The sequence below is a fragment of the Xiphophorus couchianus genome, chromosome 13, assembly GCF_001444195.1.
Source record: "Xiphophorus couchianus chromosome 13, X_couchianus-1.0, whole genome shotgun sequence".
Classification (NCBI taxonomy): domain Eukaryota; kingdom Metazoa; phylum Chordata; class Actinopteri; order Cyprinodontiformes; family Poeciliidae; genus Xiphophorus; species Xiphophorus couchianus.
Genome location: NC_040240.1, coordinates 20,624,818 through 20,652,802, shown reverse-complemented (window position 1 = coordinate 20,652,802; position 27,985 = coordinate 20,624,818). Strand labels below are relative to the sequence as shown.

Below are 27,985 nucleotides of genomic sequence, written 5' to 3'. Positions count from 1 at the left end.
CAGAAAGGCTAGAACCTTCTTAAAGAGACAGCGCCCATTTCAAAGTATCAAGATTTCTTTTAAATTGCTTTTGATACTCAGCCGTTTCATAATAACTGAAGGCAACAGTTACTTAAATGTGAAAAAAACGGCACCACATTTCTGATTCAAGGTGACAAACTGGTGACATATTACATATTTTATGATGGAATATTTTGTGCATTTTGCCACATTCCTTGCTTTGTAAACGTCCAAGTTCAGCATCAACAATTTGAAAACCTGCAGAGGCTCTCCGTTAGGAGATACTGCAGACTCCCAAATGAATCGGCTCAATTTATAACACCACATTTATACCAAGAGATTCTAGCCCTAAGATAAAAGCCCACTGTTTTCACATTGAGTTTATCAATATTCTCAAGCAGTACAAGGATTAGAAATACACGCAGATATGCACAAACAAACAAACTCAGCAGGCAGCTTCTAACTTGTGAAACCCAGTGTTTGTGGAACCGCTCAATCAATACCTTTTAAGTGTCGGGTAACTCGGGCTCACGATGCAGCACGTCATAACATCGATCTGTGGCTATTGGATTTTTTTTGCCATTCCTCCAACCCTCTGCAAATCGAACTTATATTATTTTCACGTTTGTCTCCAGAGGAAAGCCTTGTTCTAAACCTCAGGGAGCAACTAAGTACCTGCAACATTCTGGTATGTAAATATAATCAGTCACAAACGCAGTGAAGTGATCAGAGACAGAAGCAGTACATCAGAAAGCTTATTATCAAGACTGGTTCTGTGATTAAATTAATGGACTCAAAACCATCTTTGGCTATGATAAATAAAAGCAAATTGAGGTTAGGAGGAAGAATAAAAGAAAAGTCCCAATATTCTAAAAAATATATGAATATGAGCAACTTATGAAAAAAGTATAATATTAGTGACGCTAAGGAAGGACTAAACATAATCACATTGCTTTGTGGGAGCAGAAACTATTCTGCTTTAGTCTTTAGGTCTGAGTTGAACCCATCAGAATCCAGACAGTTTCTCTCAGCATCCATGTTCAGCTGCACTAGCAACTCCCACCTGTTCGGAAATCAAGATGCTTCTTGCAAAGGCAGCGCAGGAACGACAAAGGTCTTATCTGTAGATCAGCAGCACAGATCAGTGATCAAAAACCAGCCGCACATAAATGGCTGGAATGCCAGCCATCTGCCAGGGATGGGAAGCTGAGGAAGCGATTTTTCAGCACCTGGTGCAGCGTCGACTGAGCGAGGCTGTGTCCTCAGATGATCAAAATTCCAACTCTGGGAAATTCTGCTAAAACTCAAGAGTAAGGGGAGTTCAAAAAGTTGCCCTGGGTAAAATCAGAGAGCTGCATAGCACAACTATGTGAGCTTTATGAAAAATGATACTGTGAGGCTTGGGAAAGTGGGTAACGTCTATAGCATGCAGTGCAAATGTAATTCCATTTGTAGTTCTGAAAATGGGTTTAGACTGAAATAGACCTGATATTTGTTTTAATTTTTATTATAATAATGTCCACAACTGCCGATGATTACATTAACAATACAGAAGCTCTGACTACTACTTACTTTAATCCACTATGATCTAATATTTGGATTCACTCAAATATAGTTTGATGCAAAACAATACATTAACTTAGTATTTAGAGATGAAATTATTGCCAGAAAGATTTGTGGGAATTTACATCAATATATAAAAAACAAATCCCTTCTGAATATGTTTTATAATGATGGGTCTCATCAAAAGGTCACTGAAAGTACAGAATGCTCAATATGAAAAACTGAAGCAAAATAAGTGATAATTCAAGAATTGTCACCATCAGCAGGACAAACAGAAAGTCAGAGGCTGAGTTTGTGACTCAACATATTTTTGACTACAGCTGATTTAACCAAAATCACTCTTAGAAATCCTTTTCAACATTTGTCCTCATTGCACTTCTACATCCATCCTTTCACTCTGGCATCACAGATTTACAACTTTCAGATGTACGACCCTTCTGCTGCCAGGGCTGACGGATGAGCAGGACCTCCAGAGCCTTATTGGCCGTCAGACTGATGATAACAGGAAGTATGGGGAGACAGAAAGGCAGCATGACAGTAAGAGAAAGATTACAAGGGACTGGAACATACTTGAAGCCTGGTGCCATGTTGGCGCATGTCCCGGTGCGAAGCCAGATGCAGTAAGGATCACGGGAGGCCAGGCAGGCGCTGGAGGAAGAGATGGAAAGGAAGAAGACAAGAATTTATTGTTGGGGTCCAGTGGGCTCCATTTGCTTTTTCCTTCATGACATTAAATTCACACACAGGCTGAAATTCAAGTGGTTCATGAACAATTCAGGACTCCCCATTTTCCCATAGCACTGATCTAATTTCTTCATTATCACATAATAAACCTTTGTTACTTCTTTGTTTGTTTTCATTGATTCAGCTCATTCTGCTCATCTACAATGTTTAGCTCTGTGAGTTACCACTGAAATTTCAATAGTTTCTAATCAGTTGCTCTCCATTCAAAAGACCAACTTTAGGATTTAATGAAACAGGAGATTTAAAGAAAGTCATCTGAATGACACACAATTACTGGTCAAACAGGAGCCAATAATGAACAATATGGCAAAAATATATTGTTTTAAAGTTAAATCAAAGTTTCAATATTATTGCAAATATCCTACATATAGATAATAAAAAAACAACCCCTAGAAAATACAACAAAGCTTATAGAACAAGGAAAATATTTAGTTCTTTGTGTTATTTTGCCCAAACATATGATCCAAAAAGTATAAGTTAAGAACTAAAATAAAAATCAATTTTAATTTACAATGCAGAAATAAGTTAAGCAAAGTGGAGTCTTTTGGGGATTTAATATTTAAATCTCACTTGTATTCTGTCTGTTTTGATATGAATTATTGATAATTGGATTTTGTTGCAGTTGTTTGTATACGAACAAGACCTAAAGAAAAAGTTATCTTCTCTTTACTGTGCACATTACAATATCCTGTTTTTAAGATAAAAGTTGAAGCTTCAAAATATCCTTTTAACAGTTGTCACAAAATATCTCTACAAGGCAGATAAACAAAGATGTGTTCAAAAACAGACCTGCATTTAAAATCAAGGACACATTGATAATACAACATCTGAGTTTCCCCTGCCTTTTGTTTAGAGACAGTGAGCTGTCACACCATCTTTTCATGCGTTTCTGAAACACACACAGACAAACACACTTGTGACAGCAGCTGCCATCAGGTAGCCGTTTCAAATCTAGCAGACCCTTGGTAACGCAAACAACGGCCTCCAACAACTTGCACGTGTTTACACATCTAGTCTCAAACGCCTTCATCCATTACCAGTCCAGTTTTATTCGGGCTCTGCCCATCAATCACGCACGAATGCACAGTGGCACAATTCACAAGCAAAACACGGCGGCGACACGGCGGCCAGCCAAAACAGCAGTGTAAGTATTTACCAGTGCTGTCAAATAGTCACATCGCAAGTCATTCTGAATAAAGAGAGCAAGTCCCAGCAACCACGGGGTGAAGTCAAGGCAATAGTCCGAAAAAAATGAAGAAAAATAAATGTTTGTTTTCAGTAGAAAAACAAGTTCAAGTTCGGGGAAATTAATGACACTGCAAGCAAAAAACAAAAGACATTAAAACTAACAGACAAGCAATCTGAACTCTGAAAATGAGCAACAATACAATGTGCCAAAACAACACATAGAAGTCGACACAAGACATTGAGAGGACCAACAGTGTATATCATCATTAACCAACCATTACTAGTAACATCAGTAACGTGGAAAAAATAAACATTAGCAGCAGATCATCAACCTTAAGGTTCTAAAGAGGGTCCGACAACAAGACCTAACCAATAGGTCAGGTTTATATATGGTGATAGACGCATGATCAATAGTAACATGAAACAGAGTTTTAATTTATTTCACTGAACTGTGATCCAGAACCGCACAGCATTCTGGGGGATGTAGGCAGAAGAAAGGCTTTAGCCACTCAACCACTCACAGCTAGATTAGCTAGGTTGGTGGCATCAACTTACTCACTCACTGGTTTGTTACCTAGCAACTCACTCACTCTTTGGTTACCTAGCAACAACCAGTTGAGTAACTTGCGCAGCAGTGGTTCAAGGTTTTGCTACTGTGCCTCATAGTTGTTTTAAAATAATAATAATAAAAAAAAATAGTTTGCCTGTATTTCAGATATTTAAAACAAAAAATAATCAATAATTGATATTGCCCCATATGGAATGATTATATTATGATATGTTTTTCAGCCATATTGTTCAGCATAGCTCCACCTCCCAAAGCTTACATTCTTCCTCTAGTTTCCACCAGATGTAAAACACTAGGCAACCTTCTTCTGTTGCTCCATAGTACAGTTCTGATGCAACATGCCTATTATTGGTACTTTTGGCAGTAAAAGGGGCCCCACATGTGTTCTCTGACTGTTGTTCCAGTCTGCATTTGGCATGAGATTGTCCTTCCATAAATGTTAATAGGCATCATTTAAGGTTGATATAAACCAAATTTACCCCAAATATTCTTCATCAACAATTTGCTTCATTACATTGAAAGCAGACATGTTGTTCATACTCGTTAGTTTTTCCAAATCTGAATCTCAGTTGGGTGTAAGAACCACAGTGAAACTGTTGTGTGTTTGACTAGCAGCAAAGCGTGCGTGGCTTTGAGTGATGGAGTTACAGCTGGTGCAAGACTCTCTTTGCCACTGCAGCTGTTGCCACACCAGACTGGCTTTCATTCATCCTGCTCAGTGATTAAAATGAGCCTGATTAACACCAATGTGGGGTTGTGTGTGTGCACATGCATCCCTCTAAAGTGATGAATGTGCTCTAATTTGGGCAGTGAGCTCTGTTCTTTTCAGCCTAATGAAGTCTATAAATAAAGTTCTTAAATGTTCATATTTTATGATTCAGATTCCCCCATTAATACCCCGAATGCACATGTGTTTCTACAATATTTATTATGCTACCAAATTAGGCTTGCTATTTTAATAGTTAAATAGATTTGTAGCTAACAAACTTGAGACTTTGTTAAATTCATACTTCTCATAGTGACTTCAATTTAATTTTTAAAATACATTTTGATTGAGTGTAATTTCCCTACGATTAAAAATTTGTATGAAGCTATTAGTTTTATTCCCGTTTCCTTACTTTTTACAGGCTCCATGTTGGGTGCAGCGACTGAGTGGTACTCTGATTACACAGCTGGTAAAAGCAACAAACAGTGCATGATGGTCCTTGTCCAACTCCAGTCCCAGAACCCTCCTGTCCTCCTGACCCTGAACATTGCACCTGAGCACACGAATAAACAGAAAACAGAGCATTACTCTGAAACCTGGACACATTTTTCAACGCCAGCAGAAAGGCGGATTAAAAAAGAGAGGAGCAATACTTGGAGGGGTTATAAACATCGATGTCCTCCAGGAGTTTGGATCCAAAGCTGTCATTGGGATGTGTGCTAGCCAGAACTTTCAGGACACGGCCATCGTCTGAGCCCAGGAACATGACTGTTCTGTCCTTAAGGGGACCGGCTGAAACATCCACCACAATCTGGGTCAACTTGGACCTGAAAAAAAAGAAGAAAAAGAGCTTGAAAATCCAATCTGTGTTGTTTCTCTAAACAAACTCAAATACACCTGAAATTACTAGAAGCTTGTAACAACTCCATAAACTCGATGTCCAAAAAGTGCATCTAAAAATTTTACTTTTGTCAATATTTCTTGTGTATTTGGAAATTAACAGCTACTATTATAAATTATATATATATATATATATTTTTTTTTTACCTATAACATTCTATCTATATAGTTAACTGTTATGACAGGTTGAGTACTGTATAGTTGCAAGAAATTGTTTAATAATCCAATAAATCAAAACAGTAAAGTGGTTCACAGCCGTTTTAGAGGAAAATCTGACCCAACAAGTCTAACAAGGGGAAAATGTGAAAGATCTGTACTCATTTGGTCACAATACACAGCGCACTGACAGCATCAAGCAGAGTGCTACTACCAGGAGAAAAGCTGCAATAATTTTGGCATCTTATTAAAAAGGCTGCAGTGAAATGGTGATATAAAGCCAAATGTGGTTTAAACCTCAAACTAGTTCCAGCTGTCTTTACATAATAAGTAAAAAGATCGGTTTCACATTGAAACAAGAATCTAAATTTATCTTTATGGTTTAGAAATCTGCATCAATTCTTACACAAATCATTCAAAACCAATCATTTGATTTCTACTTTACTTTTATCATCACTTTTCCTCGTTCTACATTAAACTCACATCAAAATGAAAACAAATTGAGGCTCACTCCTTACCCAAGTGCTCCGATGGGCTCAGACTGTCAAACTGACTAATGTTACATAAAGGAGTCAGCAGATTTGCGCTACCCTTCGGATATCTGCATCATCATTATCTGGGTCAGCTTGGACCTCTCCAGCAGAGAGGCTAATTCGAACATGGAATTAAGAATCTCATTCTCATTTCAGACTGGTAATTAGAATCCATCAAAAACTCATTTGAAATCTGCAGCCGAGATTAAAAAGGTCACAGAATCTCCGAGCTGCCGAGTCGGTGGGAGCCGGAGCAAGAACTTACTGTGAGCGAGCATCTAATCACGGCTGATACAGATGATTATCCTCGAGGCTTTAGGTCGGGTAGCGGATTCACTATCCCTCACTGTGGCTGTAATTTTCTAACTTGCCCCTGCTGGGTACACTTTACATCCTCCTCTTTCATTTTGACCTTTAAGAATTCCTTTTTTATTGTCCTGGCCTTCCTGGAGCATTTAGTTCAGGTTTCTTCTGGGCGATTTAAAAAACACCAAAGCATTTTGCTTGTTGCTGCAGTCTGGCATAGCTGTACTCACACTGCTACAACAGCACATCTGACAATAATTTAAAGAACAGATTTATTCGTGGATGCCAATGTCTGCCAAAAACAAGAAGAAGAAAAAGAGTATGAAGGTAAGGGGGATTTTAGGCAGGTGTCATCTGTGGGTGTAAGCCAGTCAACACCTGCTTATCTTGTGAAGCAGACTCCTTCTTTCCCACTATCTGCAGCAGGTGTAACGGTTGCTAAATTTTCTATCTGACAGCAAATGGCAAACTTAACTCTTTCCACCTACACGTGCAACCTGGCTATTGCTGATGATTTTGAGCATGTATTGTAGGATAAGCACTTTCTAAAGGTCTAAAAAGAATGCATTTTACCCAAGCACAACATGCATGTTTAATCAAACTTCACAGAAGATCTGGAGCAGAACATAATGGTTCCTCTGTTTCCAAAATGGAGCTCCTTAATTTCTGAATGGGCGCTGAGATTATAAAACATAATCAGTCTCCTTCATGGCAGAGAACCTAAACCATCTCAGCATACACTGAGACTTCAGGAAGTAGACATGAAGCTCTGATGTTTTTTACCTGCTCGATGTCCGTGTGAAGCAGGGCCGGTCGTTGACAGAGGGAACTGCCTCATCCATCAGAGGATAAGATTTGATGAAAGTCAACATCTCATCTGGGAACTGAACCGAAGATTTGTAGTCTGAGGCCGGACCGTCGCCTGCACAAGTACCCGGTCTGGGAATAAAAGAAAAGAACACTTTTACAATCAGCAATCTTACTACATACAATATTATAACATTCGAATCATGCACACAATTTTTTTAGTACCTAGCTTAATGTTTCAGGTTACTCTGATTTGTAGAGAAAGCCCTCACCTTGGTCTGGGAACTTGTTCGTCTGGCACTGGAGTCCAGGATGAATCACTGGTTCTCTGCTCTTTGAACTTCCCGTTGAAGACTTTCTCAATGTCGTCCATGTAAAAGGCACAAACTGCTGAGCCTGGTATGCTGGAGAGACGCAGGAAATAATGACAGCAGGTATCAAGTTATTTATTCTTAATTTCAGTAAACAAAAAAATGAAGAACAGTTAAGTAAGAGGAGTTGAGCAATTTTAAATCTTCCTTTGTTATGTTTGAAGAAGGAAAACTCTGTTCAATGGCCCATTAACAGACCCCCATTTGTAACTTTGTTCTTGGGTTTGGTAAAATCAAAGCATCACTTGGATTTTACTAAACATACTTCTTGTTCTAGTGAATATTTCTCTCATCACATCATGAAACATTTTGTCTTATGTCATGTGGCTCGTTTGTTTGGCTCTGTTGGTGCTCATTCTGAACTGGGAGCTTGTTTGTTGTTTGGCAACCTATTGGCCCAGGTCGGCCGCAAAAACCTAGCAATAACCCAACTGTCTCACACCATGATGGCCAGCAACAAATACAGCATTTCTGACTCATGCCAGAATGCATTTAGCAATTTAAAGTTTTTATTTTCACAATGGCAACAAAATCCGACATTGGACTGACTACTCCACCCACTAAGCCACATTTGCCTTCGTAAACTCAATTTTTATAAAATAAGCTGCAACTAATGAGGTCAGCCTCATGGATTATTATAAGTATCCTGAAAATGGAAGGAAAAGAAAGAGCACAGAGTAAAAAAGGAGGCTAGGGAATTAATTAATTGAAAATGGCAAGGGAAGAGACATTCCAAGAAAAACCTGTATATATTTTGCAAAGACAGTCGTGTAAAGCTGTACCTGAGAAGACCCCGTTTGACATGTTATTATCCCTGACCCAAATCGTAACAGGGACCCAATTTCTTTGTGAAATCTTTAAGTCCCGAGAGTAAGAACCTGGGTACCGCGTTCCTAGTTTTTAAATGATGTCCTCATTTCCATAAATGTCGAGTGAAAGAAATGTCTTTGCTTTCCAACAATAACCACACACATCCCTTCTAACAAAAATATACACATTTAAAAATGGCCCTGCCTTTCCAAATGACCTCCTTAATAGTTGAAGTACTGTTACTTTTTTAATTCAGCAAAAACTAATCTAATTTTCTTTCATTTGAAAGAAGAATGTAATAAAAAACATGTACCAGTCTTCTAAAACATTTTCTTGCATAATTTTCCATTAACTCTCCACTTTGATAAAATTGTCTTAATTTTCTGTCCACTTTAAAAAATTATACTCAAAGAAGGATGTCTTAAAACAAATTTTAGAACTGAAGACAGCCATGCATACTAAAACTACTAATTAACAGAAATCTCAAAAACATGAGCTTTCTCACCAAAGTAACTTATTTCCTGTAAAATTTCCTGACATACTTTGTGAGCTTACCTGTTGGACTGAGTGGTAAACACTCCAACGACTGCTGGCCTCTGGTTGATCTGCAGCACGTTGGTGAGAGACTGAAGGACATCGAAGTAGAAGAAGGAGTCTCCTGGGACCGAACAGTTCAACCGGGCCTGACAAAGACAAACTGATTTAGAGATGGGCAGGAAATATTCAGAAGTGTTGCAATCCTCGTAGATATTTTCATCCACTCAAGTTTGCGCTCATGTTAGGCTAGTGTTAGCATATTTACACTGTTTTGGTATGAAACGGTACCCGTTAACCATGGTTATGCGTCTTAACAGCTGTCCAAAAGCAAAATAGTAAGAAAGAAAAAAATCCTTCGAGCTGCACTGCATCTAAAACTAGAGACTCCTTAGCCAAAAAAATTAGGAACAAAATTTTACAAAAAGAACAAATCAGAGCTACTCCAACATGCTGCCACAATGAGTGGTTCAATTATAGCATATTTATAACTATGATATTTATATGCACACAGCTGCATTACATGACATATTGTTTGGAACAGTGGCTAACAAAATCACCAACAGAAATCAGAAAATTGGATTTCATTCAGGTGTCTGATCCAGGTTATCTAAACGAGGTCTTTCATCCCAACTGATCAGATACTTGAGATCATTTTGAGACATCTGTAACTTTCACTCAAGAAAATCACCTTCAGGAAGGAAGTCCAGTATCTTTCCAGAACTCTGGGTGATCCTCCGTTATCATTCTTACAGACACGCGCGACTCGAGAAAACACAACCTGTGGAAATGTTTAAAAAAATGACGATGAGTACACATTGTACGTAGCTCATTTAAATTCATTTAAAGAAAATAAGTTTTACTGCTTTCAGGATTACAAAAACACACCAAGCTACTGTTTAAAAAGGATTTATCGAAATATAAACTCATCTTTTAGGATTTGTTTCTGTTTCATTGTTTTAAAAAGTTTCAAACAACTTGTTTCATAGTGGAAGATAATTTTCACACGTGCACATACCTTGCCCAAGGCTGTATACTCCACTGCGATCTCACTCAGGAAAAAGTAGACATAGTTACCATAGTCGATGGCATGCAGGAAATGAGGCTCTGCAGAGAGAAAAGAATATCATCCGTTTCATCTATTTTCAAGGTGCATTTTTCTCTAACATTTAAGCTTTCTTTCTGTTGTTGAAACCATCCCTGGAATGATCAGGTTGGAAAAGCAGATTCTACGTTTTCCAGAATCCTTTTCAGAAACCCAAAGACAAGAAATAAAACGTACAATATTGGGAGTATAAATTAAAAGGATTGACTTGTGAAGGACAAATTGATATTTGGAATCCTACTGTCCGTCTTATACAGTGAACACATTTATTATCCCTGCAATCCGGCCAGGGGAACGCTAATTTTAATTTATTTCACCACTAGATGGACCAATAAGGGGAGGATATTAATGTGGCCATAACACTTATGAGTTTTAAGATCAATTATGTCTGCCTTTATAAGTAGAAAAATACAGTTTTTGGTTTCAACGGTCATTTGGGGCTTCAAAGCATTTAAAACTTCTCACTGTAAACACCAACAATACAAGTTGTGTCTTGAAAGCAAACCGGTTTCCTTAATTTGCTTTCCATTGAAATTTTAATAGAATGTTTTTTCCAACATTAAATCTGAGGCTCAGCTTTGGTTTCAGCAGGTTTACATCATAACCTAGGTAGGTGCCTGCTGTGAAGATCTGTAACACGGCGAGGGAACATACAAAGCGTCTGTAGAAGTCAGACTATAGGGAGTCATTGACTACAAAGAATATTTCACACAACTGGTAACCATTGCAATTTATTCTGTTAAAAGCTGTGAATTATCTTTAAAGGTTTTTATACTGATGCAATTGTATTCAAATTAGAGAAAATAGCATGTATTTTAAATGTAGTATTAAGTTGATACATGCTGCAGGCTGTTTGCTGAAAGGTTGGTGCCTAAATGCGATGAAGTTACTAAAGATCAAAAATAAAACGTTGCCGATGGTGAAGATGATTCCAGCCATGAAGTGATCAAAGTCATGTTTCTGCAAAATACCTCGGAGCCATTTGGAGTCATACTTGACGGTCCTGAGAACTGGCCGGCCCTCGCCCAGGCTTCTGTAGATAACAGCATCGCTTGCTAGAAAGTCCGTCATGGTGGCCGAATAGAAATCTCCCCCTGCAAACAACAGGACATTTAGTTGACAAAATAAAATTAGAAAAAAGATTTTAAGTACTATCTATTACAGGTAATTAAATGTCCAAGACAAATGGATGCTTCATTCAAAGGCTAAGTATTTAACTTTTTTTAAATTACCACCAAAAACTTGGGGATGGTGTGATCAGAGTTGGTTTTTGTCCACACATTTTATTAAGCACATAAGTTAAGAACTTCCATTTTGGTCTCACCAGACCAGAGCACCTGGTTCTGATTGTTTTATGTGCTGCACATATGGCTAATATGTCACTGTAGCATGTAAAAGCATTAGAAATTCAGTAAGTAGGAATACTTTAAGTTATTGTTTATACTTTTGTTGTAAAATCACAGTTCTCATTACATGGATTGCATTTTATTTCAGAATGATTGATGATAATATAAAGTATTTTTATGACAAACTTGTTGCACTGTTTAATATAAACTTGTAGTGATCCTTTCACTTGGTTTACTGATAACTTACCAGCAAACAATCCAACATTGGACTGAATGGACTCAAACGGACAGCGAGCCTGACCCACCACTTCCTCCCCAACCTGCTCCAAGGAGGTCATCTGAACATGAGAGAAAGAAAATCACATTTCTGCCCAACCGTCTCTAAAATAAACCAAGGAACTCAAGACACTTTAAAATAATGAAATATAAATTTTAATTTGATCTTTTGGAAAGAATTTGCAGAAATATTAACAGGATGTCTGCAAATAAGATAATAACAGCATTAATCTGCTGGAGTCAGTCAGCATTCAGCTGCAAATCACTTGGTGTTGCTGTGCTAATAATTCACACATCTTGTGCTTCATCCTTCCATGATGAAATGAGACTGACGGTAACAGCACAGATGAGCGCATTTCAAAAACAAAAGGTCACCGTTTAAAATGCATGGCAAAACAGTTCCTTTAGTAACAAATCCCTCTTAGTTATTTGGCACACACTGCAGACAAAAAAATCCATCAGGAATCTCAGCATCTGTTTGCTAACAAAGGACAAGTTTGTGCCTGTGATAAGGTTCTGTTTTACATATTTGGCTTAATTATCATGCTGCTAATATTCAGGCTGGCCTGATAGGACTTCGATATCATCTCAGAGTCCTCCCAGCAGATGTGCCGGCAGCGGTTTTCTGAGTGTGTTAGCTGAATCTCTAACAGAGAGAGTTTAGCCTCTTGAGAAGCCTCATAAATACACCTGTCTGCTATTTTCTCCCTTGGGGAGCTGAATCCGTTTCGAGCTGCAAATGCTGAACTCCCCGACGTTTCTGCCAACCTACTTTGCCGTTTTAATTCCTAATCCAGCCCTCGGTTATTATACTTCCTTTTTTAAATCGGAGCAGGGCTTTGTTCCTTTCGTGCATACCTTTACAATTCCTTTTTGGATTTCTACAGTCTCCTAACTTTCCAACTCAAGAGATTAGCTGGATTTAACCTAAAACCCAAGTCAATATTTAATTAATATCATTTCTCCTTTTTCTTTGGTGTTTATCTCCATCAGTCTCGCCTCAACAGCCACATACAGAGTAAATAGACCCTAATTTCCACTAGTATTATTCTTCATCGTCTGCTGCTGTTGCAGCGCTTGGAGACAATGATGTTGATGAATTAAAAGCCCTCTACAAGAGTAGGGCAGGCCATATGAGCCCGCATTTATAATGACTTGCTGGCCTGCATAAACAACTCTTAAAGGGATTTTGGATCATCATGGCCTCAATACAATTATAGAGAATATATAAAATTATCTCTAAGAATATCTTAAATGTTGATTTGGCAGACTGTGATTGTTTTAACTTATAACACAATGTTTTCTGAATTAATAAATGTTAAAGCATAAACATTTAAATGCGTCAAACATACAAGCTTTGAAATCATTCAAGAGAAACATGACTTTGCAGTTTCTCTAAATTCCAAATGTCTACTTTTAGATCCAATTGCTTCAAACTGGAATAAAAGCTCCTTTTCTTCAGGTGAACATGTTTTTATTCTCCTCCACTGCAGGAGATTTCAAAGCCCAAGAAGTTTCTGCTAAACAGGGTCATAAACTGTCAATCAAACCTGCAGCACTGCGGCGGAAGGGTAAAAAAAGAAACCGCCGCTCCTGAGTGGCAACTGGGATGGTGGGATTTGTGAAAGTTTGTTTGGTTTTGACAAGGCAGCCAATTATGAGAGAGGGGAAACTCCGTCAGAATCAAAGACATCATGTCCCTGAGACAGATCTTCTGCTTATTATCTAAAACACGGGAGGCAAACAGGGCTTGTAAAGAAAACAACTGAGAGAGTAATGGGTATGACTGAAAAAACAATAAAATCACAATAATCTCTTGGAGGGTTTTAATACAGAGAATTAAATAAAATGTACAAATGGAAGAAACAGCTGGATTTTTCCTCATCAAGTCACAAGTTAGAAAGAAACAAAAGAAATTGTTAGAACTTGAATTCTCTCTAATTTGTTTTTTGAGGTCTTAACTGATCTAAACTCTCTATTCATGTTGTTGATATAAAATTAGTAATTAGTAGTTCATTGTGAAATAACATATAAAGTAATGTTCCTCTTAAAAGCTGTTCTGAAATGAGTTACTGCAAGGCTTTTAGGGAAAAAAGATAACCTGATAGACAGAAACTATAACCTAGTTACTAGATTCAACCTCTTAATAAAGGACAACGGTTCAGTTGACATTCACTTTCAGGAAGTGAAGAAATGACCTAAAACTATCTCACACATCCATTTATCTGCTTATTTTTCATCAGCTGACTGCAGTCCATCAATACGGATTCATTTCACAGCAGGTATGATAGAACAAAATGGGAGGATAAAGTAAAAGCAGATTCAGATTCAATGCACAATAAGGGGAAATACTATAAAATACACTTATTTTTGACACACCTAATAAAAATGTAGGATTCCAGGTGACACTGTGAATGTTTTTACATATCCCTTTTTAGCAATTTGACCTCTGTTTGAGGGGCCTCTCTATGATTCTTAGTGCGTTTTAAATCTATTAGGTAAATTACAGGATATTTGCTTCTGATGTATCTGATTTGATCCATTTCATTTGGGAGTTTACATGCGGATATTTAGGATGAGATTATTCCTGCAAAGGCTACAGTAATCTGCCTTCTGTTTTTGTGCAACTCTAACCCAACCTTGACAACACATTTTACATACAACTTCCTACAAGACACTGGAAGCTAATGCAACTGTAAGCCACTGCTTGGTATGCCACTTCTACTCGACTGGGATTTATTAATTTATAATCCCTTTAATCCCTAAACCCCATAAACATTAGAAAATAAATGGAATTAAATAGTTATTAGGATTTCTGTTTCCCTTTTCTGATAACTATATTTTTTAAGACCTTCCAACACCCAGGAGTTATTTCCCACCATTTCAGCCTGGAAACTATCAATATTTATTGAGCTGGGAAAGAGCTCTCACAGAATGAATAAAAATGTGCTGGAAAAAAAACAAAACACCTGTGGGGTTCTACAAATGCCCTAACGAGGAAGAGCGCATGTCTGAGAAATTGTTTTACCTTGTAGTTCCGGCAGGTTGGGTTGAAGGCATTAGTACCACAAGCAAACAAAGTCTCATCGTTTCGAGGCACCAGAACTTTGACGTAGTTGTAGCACTCATCCTGAAACACAAACGTATATTAGAAAATATTCTTACCATGAAATTAAACCATAGAGTGTAATTGTTGGAGGCAAAATCTGGAAAATGTAGACAGAAGTCAAACAGATTAAAAACTCACGCTGTTCTTCCCCCTGACTGTACACTTGCTGACGTCTTTGGATCTCCACGTCAGCTTCTGAAACACAAGGCACGAATACGCTCAATAACAGAGTAGACTTTCTCTGGAGCTCTGGAGCAACTGGTGAAATCAGTTGATTAGAAATAACAGCAGCCACACTGATGAGCAGGAAGAAGATGAGTCATATGTGACTGCAGAGCTGCAAACACTTCAGGTCAATCAGGAAGGCAGCTGTTGAGGCAGCAGCTCAGGTAAGTGTCGGTAGACCTCAAGAGAGAAGTTTTGCTATATTTCTGTTATTGGTTCCAAATTGAACTGTTCCAGCACTTTATAATATGTTTGTGAGATCTTAGAGAAAGTACCAGAGTAACTAGAGATTTTCCCGGCTCAATGCAGTGAGATCCTGTCCTCCATACCTGCTGCTGCGTGCAATGGAATCAATTGACTAAAAAAGGCCAAATCAAATTTCTTTAAAGCTTAATTTTTATAACAACTGAACGTAACATAATTCTAATTTTGCTATAAAATATCACTTTCTGTCTGAAAAATACATAACACTTTTAACCAACATACGTATATCTTAAGTGATAATTAAAAGCAGATGGGTCATGCTAGCATTTATGCTTAAATTCATGATATCTCATACCACCCAGTGCCATCTGACTTATCCCTGCATTTGTGAATGAAGGCAAGAGTGAGAAATCTAGATCTAGACCTTTCTAGAATATAAAATGCTTGTGATCAGTAAATGTTAGATTTTGAGTTAAATATTCCAGTTTTAAAGTAAGATGAATGGAACTTTATCTGTACGAGATTGTTTGACAAAATGCTTTTAGTTTAAGAAAGCACAGATTAGCTGACAAGGTTAATTTTTCTAGAAAAAAATAAATGTAAAAGTGAGATTATGTTTTCCTGATTACAGATTTTACTCTCTTAACTGTAAAATAGAGATATTGTAGTGACACTGCCAATCAAGTCATGACAAACCTTTTTTCTAGAAGAATGAGTTTTACTATAATTAAACCCACTGAGAAGCAAAACAAATATGTTATTGTGAAAATTTAAAAACATTGGGAGCTCAAGAGTTCCCAAATAAAGAAGAAAAACATTTCTATGAAGCTAAAAGTGCATACGCACAGAGATACAGAGCAGGATGTCACGCGGTTCTCAGATGCACCACTGGGATCGAATCATTGGTAACGAGTGCAACATCTCACATCAAAGAGCTGCAGTGAGCCCACCATCCCACAATACACTAGAAGGCCTATTACTGTCAGAAGCCACCCTGTAACCTTTTCCCTTTGATGAAGAGGAGGTGTGAAGATCAAAGGAAGCTTGTCCTTTGTGCTGCCTCAAATATTACAAGCCGCTTTAGTTTTGTTTTGCCGCCCTGATATTTAATAGATCTATTGTGCAATAAGGAAAAGGGTTCTTTGCTGCATTGTCAGCTGTCAGCTCTAATGCTGCTCTCTTTGCTCTGAGAGAGATAACCTTATGTAAGACTGAAAATCAGAATGAAGCAGAAGCACATATATGAAGTTCACTGAACCGGCTGAAATGAACAAGTCTATTAATCATTGCATGCATGCATACATGGATATATTATTAACCTCAAAGTGTTACTATGAAACTTACTGTGCATATTTTAGATTTTTAAAAATGGAGCTCAGCACAGTTGAGTTAAAAGCGGTGTGCCACCTGGCTCTGTCCTTGGTACACATCAGTATATTATTTTTGCTTCCATGATCTGAATTATCTAAACTTTATGCCTGCATTTTATTTTATTTATGCTGAAAGAAATAAATAAAAGTTCAGCTTCACTTGTAAAAGCAACTAAATATCTCTAACTTGAACATAGAATGGATCTGGCCATACATATCTTCAATTTATGCGTAAATGTTTTCTTTTGTTCTTCTTGTTACAAGAGTGAATATACTTCAAAATAAAGTTGCTCCTAACTTTCTTATTCTTATAACTTCAGTTCTTTTAAATCTTATTCCAAGTGTTTTTGTAACACCTTTGACCGACACTGAAGGAGAAAATAATGATTTTCAAAACGGTTCAACTCTGTTGAGTGACCATGCTATTTTTTTTTTTTTTTTGGAAAATAAAAAAATTACAAACTGAGTCACAAACTAGAGACTAGCAAAAAAAGGGTGAAATTCAGCTGCTTTGGGGCAGATAGAGGTACACAGTCAAAGTAATTCTGACATCAAGAATACTCGGCATGTTGAAATGTTTGTGATCTCTTGAAGCAACAGATCCAAAAATAAACTGTTTATCGTATAAATTTACTCACCAGCTGTGGAACAAACTCCTCTGATGCCGTAGTGAGGTTCACAGCAAACACATGATCCCTGAAGAGTTCAAAGCATAGAGTCAGGCCTCACCGCACACACTCACTCAGATTTACTGAATTATGGTGAACAATCATAATTCACAACAAACAAATTCACAACGATATATAAATGCTTCTACATGTGGAAAGTTGCTTTTAGTTAAATCCAGTATTGTTTGCCATCTTCCTGGTACTAGTGGTAGTAATAATAATAATAGAGCCTGTATGTTTGGTCCCCCTGTGTATCTATACTAGTGTTAACTTTACCTTTACTTTGTTTATCATGTCTGAATATGAATATTTATCAAAATCAGAGCATAATCATATTATATTAGATTATTAGAATGTGTCCCAATCCTGTACAGTACATTCTGTCTATTTGCATTTGCTCAGTTTATTTTTCTTTAGAGTCAGTAACTACATGTGAGCAGGAAGATGCGCTTTGGATGAGGGTTGTGGATGCCGTGTACCTCTTAAATTATAATACTTTCTTTGAGTGAGGCAGAACAGACCGAGACAGAGTGTACTATGAGTCTTACATATTAAATGTCAATTGCACTTAATGGCGTTTGGTAAATTGCACAAACTGAGTAAAATCTGTTTGGCTCCAATGCTTCATTATATCAGAATTTTAAGGGATGTGACTTTACAAATGAGAACACACAGACAAGTCAAACTAGATTACACAAAAGTGCTGATTGAATCATTAAAAAGGGCAACATTTTATTACGATAAGTGCTTAAATCATCATTGTTAGCTTAATGATACACTTCAATCAAGATACACAAAAAAATAAAACATTTTATAGTTTGTGGCTATAGATATTCAGTACAGGGATACTAACAGTCAAGTGCAATTAGCATTAATGCCAACTGCCTTCGTTCTGACCAACTAACCTTGCTGCAATGTAAAGAATGTGATTGATCCTCAACATTCTCTGAAAGTCCAGACCCAGGCGCAGCGTGTCGTTGTCCTGCAGCAGACCCTGAAAGCCTGGATACTGGTACGACTCTGCAAACAGTTCAATATTTGGAAATGTCACTTATCAGCTTATTTCTTTGAAACAGTCTCAGTAAAGATACATCTGTGTAAAATTAGAACAAAGAGACTGCATTTTCTCTGAAAAAAAGAAAAATTAATATGGTAAACTACATATTTATACACTATACTTAGATATAAATTGTTTTCCATCAAGGTTTGATATTAAATCAGACTAAATGTTTTCCACTTTTTTATGAGATGTAATTATGAAATGTACAAAGAATTTTTCATTTTTATTGAAAATTAGATTCTTACATTTTAATCAACATGAATTAAGTTAAATGTTTCTGACAATTTATTACCAGACCTGTGGAGGTCCAAAATTTTCTTCCTGATATCTTAATGTTTCTTAGTGTTTTACAAAAGACAACAATGAGCTTAAACGTTTTTTTAAAAATATGTCATCCTAGATTCTTACAAAGCCATCGTATCATCATCATCATCATCATCAGGGATTCACAAAGGGTATAAAAAGCATATTAATCTTATTTTACATAAACTGCTAAATATGAGAAGTTTAAAAAAGTAAGAAAGTTTTTCATCATCCTTGTATTGAACAGGTAGAAATTTATTGTAATTTTAGTTGACCTAAAACAGGAAAAGTTTACTCAGATTTAATAGACAAAAAGCAAAAGGTTATTTGTCTTTTTACAGAGTATGACAACAGTGATTTCCATTTTTGTTCTGAAATGAATTATTGGTGATGGCAAATTGTTAAATGACCACATCAATAAGGCATAGCTATGACTAGATACAGATAAATTTAGCAGCATCAAAAGTTAGTAATGAGCCAACTCGTCATCAAGACCCATACGGACTCGGAGGGATTCACTCACGCTCCGAGCTGACAACATGGAGTGACTCCAGGTCTTTGGGGAAGGATGTGGTTGAAGCCGACACAGACAGAAAACACAAACGAAGCTTGAGGATCGTTAGCAGCAACGGCAGCCGCCACAGCCACAGCCAGCTGGTCGGGGCCATTTTCATAAGAGACCTTGAGAATGAAGGAGGGTGGAGGAGGTCGGTGTCAGTGGGTCATCGCGAACATCCGCTGTGAGTAGACAGAGAAAGAAAGGAGGGTAAGACTCTCAAAAGGAAGACGGAAAGCTTCCTTTTTCTCCTGAGGGTGTGGGTTTCATCTGTAGCTATAAATTAGAAGAAATTAGCATTTAGCCCTGAGTTAACCGATACGACCACAGTGCAAAAGCTGCAGTCATTTACAAGCAATAGCATACTGATAGCATGTTGGAGTCACCACACAGAAACACTTCCATCATGATGAAAACAGGCCATTGCAGTTTTAAAGGAGCTGGTTCATCAGCAGAGACTCAGATCAATTATTTTCACATCCAGTATTTTCACAGAATCAAAGCGTTGAGACGTTTGTCGCACAGACAACAGAAGTCTGGAAGTTTATTTAGATAACTTCAACTGATCTGTGTTTCCTTTATTTCGATTTTGCTCGTTTTAGGGGAACCGCTTCAAAACCGAATGTTAAGACCTCAATTATTTCAGTTTCTGTTTAAATCCTCTGAACCAAAGTTGTATTTTAAAAAGCTCCTTTAACTTGCTCTGATTTCTGTCTGCAAGTAATTAACACTCATCTAAACCTCAAGGCAAGGTCAGATGATCACATCGTACAACTGTAACACCACAGAAATGAATTAGTCGAATTACCAAGGTTTTCTTGGCTTCTCACTTCTTATTTTATTCTATTTTTACCATTTTATTCATCTATTCTGTTCTAAAATACATTATTAATATACATTTGGAGTAATTGTCACTTTTTGTCTTATGTGTTCTTGTCTTGTCATTCATGTTGCTCTGACTGCATGCTGCTGAATTTCTGGCTCCTCTAATATTCATTTCTGTCTGACTTTTTCCACTCCTTGTTTCCTTTTTTATCAGCCAAAGTGACAAAGGAGAGCATGAAGGTGACACGCTTCCCTACCGTCCCCTCTTCAATCACCTTCTTTGTGTCATCTCCTCAATCTCTTGATTTGTTCTGTCGTATGAAGTGACAAATGAAAAGAAAAAAAGGTGAACTCAGACATGGCAAAAAAAAAAAAAAACAACACTTCTTTCTCCTTATCATCCTCAAAGGAAATACACAAACAGAAAAAAATGAGCAGTCGGAGTAACGACTTGTTTTTTTCTCCTCCCATTTGCGTCTTTTTCCATTTTGATCTGAAAACATCAGTTATGTTGTCTGCACTTTTCTTGCTTACTTTTCATCTCAAACTACAGACGATCCAAGCTATTCTTAATGTCATCCACTTGATTTATTCTGTGTGCATTGAACTGGAAAAGGTGGGAAGAGCAACAATGGCAAAAGCGTCAGAAAACACACATTAAGTAGGTAATGGGAAGTAATGTGGTAATTCTACCCTAGAACCATGAGATTGACCAAGATTATCTTGGTAACGGTAGAAATTTGCTATTTTGTTCAGTAAAAATGATACTGCTTTGAAAAATCCCTCAGCGCTTCGCTGATATCATGTTTCAAGCCGTGCACCTTTGATAAAACGGCTTCTGTGATGTGATGATTGCTGGAAATCTTGTACTGGAGCTTTGTGGCTTCGCAGCGTTTGAACAAACTGCTGGTGGTAATAACCATCTTTCACTCTCCCTTTTGACAGTTTAGCAGAGGCCGCTTCCCTTTTTTTCCCCTCTAACTGCTTTTTATTGGTTTTATACATGAGACAATTTAAGAAATCAGCTTTAGACTGAATTCCATTTAGCGAAATCTCATTCAGTTATCGCTGGTAGATTTTCTTCTTTCTAATGAGACCATGTTGTGATATATAAGCTGGGAAACAGAAAGTAGCTCAATAGCTTTGTGGAGTAATTTAAATGATTGAAATACAAGAAAAAAAAATCCTATTTATTCGAGTCTCCCAGATACAAAATCATTTAACACTAATATCCAATAAAAGTGACTCCCACAAAAAGTCTTCTAAAAAGAAAAAAGAGCATGTGTTCCATCTGTTGTGGAAAAAAAAGTTCATTAGTTTTAAATTTGAAAAGAAATTAGTCAGCTAAAACTTCCCCATTTTGCAACTACAAAGTGATGAAGCCTGTGAGCTTATTCCATCTGGCCCATGAAGTATTAATTTGCTCATAAGTCAAATATAGTCCAACACAGTAATTAGTCTGCTTGCTCATATCACATAATTAGGGCTTATTGTGGATACTGGTGAGCAATGTTAACTAGTGGTGTTCAGGTCTATTCCACAATATTGCACATCATCGCATTTTTAATAATCTGTGTTGGCGTCCTTAAATAAACTCAACTCCTGATACCAGTTGGTTGAGTTGTGTTTGTGATTTTCAGCCTGTAGGTACAATTTGCACCACCAGCTTTTTTAGCAATTATAGCATATTTTCATTTAAACAGATAGAAACTGCCTTATAGATCTCACACATTTTGTCTTGCATGAATGAATCCATATTTCTTTTAATTAATCTAAATGTTTTTAACCCTTTGAAATTATGTTCACAGTTCAAAAGGGAAATATGGTGCACTTCATGCAACAACTGCAGCGGGAGTACACTTCACATGTGTGAAGTGCAAGCAATGCAACACTGCTTCTGGTCTTCCTTTGCCATTTAGTGTTATACAACCTAAAATCTACTGTTACATGAAATCTTAACATCAAAGAGGTTGGTCTGATAAAAAAAAATGCATCAGTTTAAGCTAAGCATTGGTAAGTCTGTGCAACTGGTGAACAGAATTAGCATTAATCTTATTAGCATTAGCAAATACAAGCTTTGTAGTTCCCAAAAACTCTGGCTGCCAGGAAAGATGCACTTAGATTTTCAAATTACAAAGAAATTATCTAACATGCAAATACTCTTTAATACAGAGTCAAATATTACTGGTCCTTAGGAGCTTTGCTCTCTCAGAGTAATGCTAAATACATCCAAGTAATTTAGTGCAATGCAAGAAAAAACAGAAACATACAAAGAGAAACTTGGAGGATTTCTTGCATATTTAGCTTTAAAAAAAGTAGTAAAAAGCTAATTTATGACCAAGCTGATGAGTCACATTTCTCAATACAAATAACCTCTTCAATCAGTTTGTAGGTCACTGCGTGTGTGTTTTATTCCTTAAATCATTAATTGGTTGTTGTAAGCTACATCAGCCATGATGTCAATTCTCATTCAACAAGACGAGGCGGAGACAAAGTATGAGGACTATATGACTAGTGACTCACTCAGTCGCGCTTGTACAGCTCAGAGCTCATCTTGGAGAAGAGTTGGCTTTATTTAGTCCTCGCTCTGTCTAAAGCTTCGTCCCATTTCTCATATGTAACTTATACCTGGATGTGTATTTCTGCATGGGATGGATGCATGGAAAACGTTCCAGTCGGTCGAGACATTATAATGTGTCGATGACCTCCAGGTATGAATGTTTGGAGTCTACAACATAATGTGAGCTCATGTCTATTTTTGTCATCTATATACAAATTTCGCTCTTTGCCACTTTGGCTCTGTTGATTTGTCAACAAATTCAGAGACAGCATGTATGCAACTTGGACAAAATTAACCAAAAGTAATGAGTTAAAATAGCAAAAGATTGAATGTAAAAGATAAAGTACATGATTCAGTGTGTGAGACATACACATATTACTGTGGCAATTATACCAAAAAAATCTTAATGATTTTTTTATGTACACATCAAACATTGCTGCTGCATTGCTTCTTATTTCAGCTACATTTCCAACATTAGCATAATACCAAAGAAAGCTCAGAGTTGCTCCAGTTTATGCCATTTTAACAAGCAGAACTGCTCCAATGCAAATAATTCCCTAAAATCCATCAAAGGATCCAAAATGCTGCAGCCAAATTGGTCTCTTCTGTATTCGCCTCTCAAGATTAGCTTTCATGTACAATCTGCAAAAAGATCATTCAATTAAAATTGCTTCAAGGTGCTCCCACTCAGTTTTTTAACTGTGCTGTTTTAGCACTTAGAGTTACATTTTCTTACGGTAAATAAAAAAAAATCACAGAGGCTAGTTAACAGTTAGCCTCGACTTGTTTGTAAAGGGAAGACAGTCAATGGATATAAATACTTGTTGTCTGCAGTATAGTAACATATTAAGTGACCTTAAATGACTGATGCATATTTAAGTCAGAAGTATGGGATTATTTAGAAGAGTGGGGTTCTGTGGTCAGGTTATCAGCAATAATCATCTTACATAATAGACAGCTCTTTGAATATCTTGAGTTTGGATAGTTGATGGTTATTTTCTGAAATGTAGACCAGACTGGATGGCTGTCTGCAATCAGGTATGCTCAATGTGAAACAAACAGAACTAATCAAAACAAAGTAATGTAGTTTTAAAAAAATATTTAGCTTCTGTAGAAAACTAATGTATTGTCTGGGTAATATCATTGGTAAACCTCTGTGCACAAACACGATCTTCAGTTTAAATAGCCAATCCTTTTCCTGTTCCAGCTAGAAACCACATGGCTTCATCTTTATTTTGTCAATTTACCATTCTGTCTATGTTCCAATGCTAAGTGAAGGTCATGAGCTGTTTTTTTCTTGACTAAAAACACTAAATCCTTGATGTAAGAGGCTCAAATAAGCTTCCTCCATGGGGTGGGCAGACTCAGACCTGGAGATGGCGTGAGGAGGACCGTCCTCTGGGGAGCACCTGGTAGAGTTCCAGTTTCTTTAAATAAAAAGGACCAGCTGAGTTTAGTTAGGGTATCTGGTCAGGATTCTGCTCACAAATCTCCAAGAACAAACTATAAACTAGCTCTAGTGAGAGGCGCGTCACAGTTTCCCTCCTGGATCTGTTAAATTCATGATGCACTGCAGTGAAGGAAGGACACAACTTGGAAGCATGCATGATACAATTTATTTTATACAGTCTTAGTTATTCTCATAATGAATCTGCCCCAGGCTCTTCACACAAATGTTGAAATTAAACAGGAGGAATAAATGCCACATACTGATAGGACTTCCTGATTGTCTACCAGTAATTAAAAAAAAAAAATAGCTGTTTTGTTTGGTGTTTCTACAAGAAAAATGTTGTGATGCTATAAGCACATTGACAGCCCATTTAAAAACAGAAGAATCCAAGAGATTCTTGGCTTTTCCAGTTTTAATCATTTTAATTTCTCATAAAGATGTAAGAGTCTAAAATCCCAGCTCTTCCAGCCTCTTATGTGGTGGGTAAAGCTTTGAGCAACCTTTGTTTTCTTCCTTTAAAAAGAAGATCAACGTTACACTGAGGCTGAAAATTTAAAAAAAAAATCTTTTGTCAATCCCTGTCACTCAACCAGTAACCCATTTGGATAATTGAAATATCTTGCTCTCCTTCTCCTCGCTGCATGTTTTCTGTAGTCTGAACGTGAGAATCTATTTGGCAGAGACGATCCGTCATCTGAACTGCAGAGCTAATGTGGCACACAGGGTTCAAACAAGAGCACCAGACTGCAGTGATGTACTGTGATTTATAGAAAAGGCCAATATCGAGATTTGATCATAAATCTGATCTGGTTTGGCTGCTGTAGCACGCCCACTGAAGAGAGCTTGATCGATTGCACATTTACAACAGGATTAATCAATAGAACACTGCTTCCTGTGGGAGTTAAGACATTAAGCTGAACAAGTTTAACTCTTTACTACCCATCTTTCTGCCTGCAGCAGAAGCAGAGTTTTATACAGCTTTGGCATTTCATATAGAAGTAGATTAGACACATTTCACTCTTAGTTCTTCTGCCATCACAAAGCTTCATATTCAGACCAGTTGGAAGGACAGCAGTGATTTTCTTTCATATCAATCAAACAAGTCAGCACTGAAGGGAAAAGAACCACTGTAAAGGCAGCAGGCTTTGAGACAGAGGCAATCCACTTGACCTACACATTAAGAGGAACAGTATGGATCGTCTTTTCTGTATTCAAAGTTATGGTTTTCCACAGTATTCCCAACTTTCCACTGCAGTCAGTTGTATGAAACCACAGTTCTGTTGACCTCTGGGTTATATGATTCAGTTAAAGATTATTTGTGAATCTTGGAGTAGACAGGAGCTGCATTAAGACGTCTCACAGCAGTTTTGCTCAGGGCAGGTTTAGTACAGCCGTCTCAGTTCAACTGTCTAGAAGTTTCATTGGGTTTCAGAAAATCAACATTTAGTGAACACATTTTCCAGGAAAACAGAGCAGCCATTTAAAGGGTACCACCTAAAACACAGCAAACCAAGACAGCCTGGATATTGGCAAAATGTAAAAATATGTATTTTGATAAATATTTGCACTTTTGCAAAACAAATATTTCCTGCTAATACAAGGACACACAAGCTGCATTCAAACTTTACAATATTTGATAAGCGAGCTTTGTCAAAAACCAATACCTACTGGAATATAAATTAAAAATTTCCCTTAATTAGCATAATCAATAAGTGGATGCCATCCAAGTCTTAGTTTTTTGTATATGCATGCATAATTTTCTCATGTAGCTCAACAATAGCTCCAATTCATCATCTAGTTTATGAAATACCTGTTTAAAACATTCCTAAAAGTTATGTGTTAAAAGTACTTTTAATCTGACAAACAAGCCTCATGAGAAGTCATATTCTAATTTACTGAATATTACTGTTTAATTCCATTTAATGCTACTTATAGTAAAATGCAGTCAAATTCACTTTATATTTTTATTACAGAGGCAACAACAATTTTGTTTTAAGCAAGAGGAAACCTCTGTCAGATCCAGCTGAGGATTGGGAGGGCAGAGCAGACGCATAAAGGCACAAACACACACCCACACACACACACACACACAAAATGTCCCAAGAGGGCTACATCTCTCACTAAGTGGTGGCCCATCACTGTGGTAATGTGTTACTGAGGCCAACAGTTTATTGTCATTCACCATAAAATCTGTATTACCATCAATACATTGCAGGACGGAGTTTATAGTTTTCCTCAAAGCTGTTGCAGAGCTTCATCGGGACTGGTGCTACTGCCAGACCTTTACTGTGATTTTTTAAACAGCCGGTTTAGGTTTACACATCAAGACAGACAGCTTAGAGATGCACAATTATATCACTAGAAACATGTTTTTGAGGAAATGTGTCATTCTCCCTCTGGTGTATTTTTATTTCTTTAGAAGATCCCAAAGGAAACTGCACAAATCACTATGTCAGCATCTACTACCCTATCATCACCATCAAAATCTAATTGTGTTTGTGAATGCTTCAAAACCCCAACCAGCCGCAGCAGCATTGCAAATGAGACTTAAATACAGCTTACAGAGCAAGATTCAACTAACTGGTGATATTCAAAGACCAGCACAGTCTGAGGATTAAGAGGCAAATGGCGTTTTTGGAGCCAGTGGAAAATAGTGGTCGAAAGTCAGCAATGAGTGGCAAAACTACTAACATTAGTGATATGGCCTGATTAAAATGCAAAGTTGACTTTTTATTCATGCTAAAGCTCAGCGTTTTGCTATTCATCAGATTGAAAGTAGAAATGATTTGACATATTGCTTACCGCCTTTCGATTCTTTAGTGATCCACATGTGCCAGTATGAGATATTTTTTAGATCCCAGAGCTATGCTTTGGAAACAAAGAATTGGTGCAAACCAAGCAAGAAAACCGTTTGTTGGAGGGAGCTATCCATGGTGCTGATACACACATACACCCCCCCATACACACACGCACACACACACACACACACACTACGACACTCAGAGCTGACAGAGAAAAACATGTTTATTATTCTTCTGACATGATTTTATGGTAATTCTCAAAAACATTTTATTCCTTTTTGAAAAAGAAAAAAAAAAACTTCTTACAGATATGACTTACCTCAAACTAAATATCCAGAAATTAACTTGTTCTGGAAGTTTGTGTGTTATTTTTGCCATAATTTTTCAGACAAAGCTGTCTCAGTAAGAACAATTATGCATCGCCTCAAGAGACAGCCTGCCAATTAGTGTGTTTTTGTGACTACAGTGGCATGTTTATATTCCCATTTTGCTGGGGGTGAAATTACCTTCCCATGTATTTATTCCAACATGAATGCAGACAATCTGAAACACCAAATTTGCAGGGTGTAGAAATTAACCTCATGCCTAACTGCTTCTTTTTCTGCAGAATAAAAACATTGCACACACCAGTGCAGTCTCGAATAAGCACTAAAAAAAATCTACAAGGCCAAATTTCAGTCACTGAAATTGTTTCACAATGCATGCATTTACATTACTCACTTTATTATTATTATTATTATTATTAGTAGTAGTAGTAGTATTGCTATAATTACTACTACTATTTCAGGTCATGATTGATAGCCAATACAAAATTATTCATCTTTTTTTAAAACAAAAAAAACCCTAAAAACTTTAGTATCAGATATTTTACATCTAAGCTGAACTTCATACAAGAGCTGGACACAACACACTTCAAAGATGCAGTTTTTAAACATAACATT

The 27,985-nt window shown here is 37.1% G+C and overlaps 1 protein-coding gene across 2 annotated transcripts in view; it reads right to left on the bottom strand.

Annotated features, from left to right (window-relative positions):
* The window catches only part of LOC114156407 (semaphorin-6D-like), a 163,529-nt gene that overhangs the window by 35,344 nt on the left and 100,200 nt on the right, over window positions 1-27,985 (bottom strand). For both annotated transcript variants that reach the window (XM_028036820.1, XM_028036821.1), the window contains exons 4-18: window positions 19,376-19,590; window positions 18,395-18,509; window positions 17,460-17,517; window positions 15,161-15,217; window positions 14,942-15,043; window positions 11,885-11,975; window positions 11,263-11,385; window positions 10,205-10,293; window positions 9,878-9,967; window positions 9,208-9,335; window positions 7,744-7,875; window positions 7,448-7,603; window positions 5,423-5,596; window positions 5,182-5,322; window positions 2,134-2,211 (exon numbers count right to left, since the gene is read on the bottom strand). In XM_028036820.1, coding sequence (XP_027892621.1) covers window positions 2,134-2,211; window positions 5,182-5,322; window positions 5,423-5,596; window positions 7,448-7,603; window positions 7,744-7,875; window positions 9,208-9,335; window positions 9,878-9,967; window positions 10,205-10,293; window positions 11,263-11,385; window positions 11,885-11,975; window positions 14,942-15,043; window positions 15,161-15,217; window positions 17,460-17,517; window positions 18,395-18,509; window positions 19,376-19,526 — 1,685 coding nt within the window. In that variant the 5' untranslated portion in view covers window positions 19,527-19,590. The remainder of the gene's footprint in view (window positions 1-2,133; window positions 2,212-5,181; window positions 5,323-5,422; window positions 5,597-7,447; window positions 7,604-7,743; window positions 7,876-9,207; window positions 9,336-9,877; window positions 9,968-10,204; window positions 10,294-11,262; window positions 11,386-11,884; window positions 11,976-14,941; window positions 15,044-15,160; window positions 15,218-17,459; window positions 17,518-18,394; window positions 18,510-19,375; window positions 19,591-27,985) is intronic.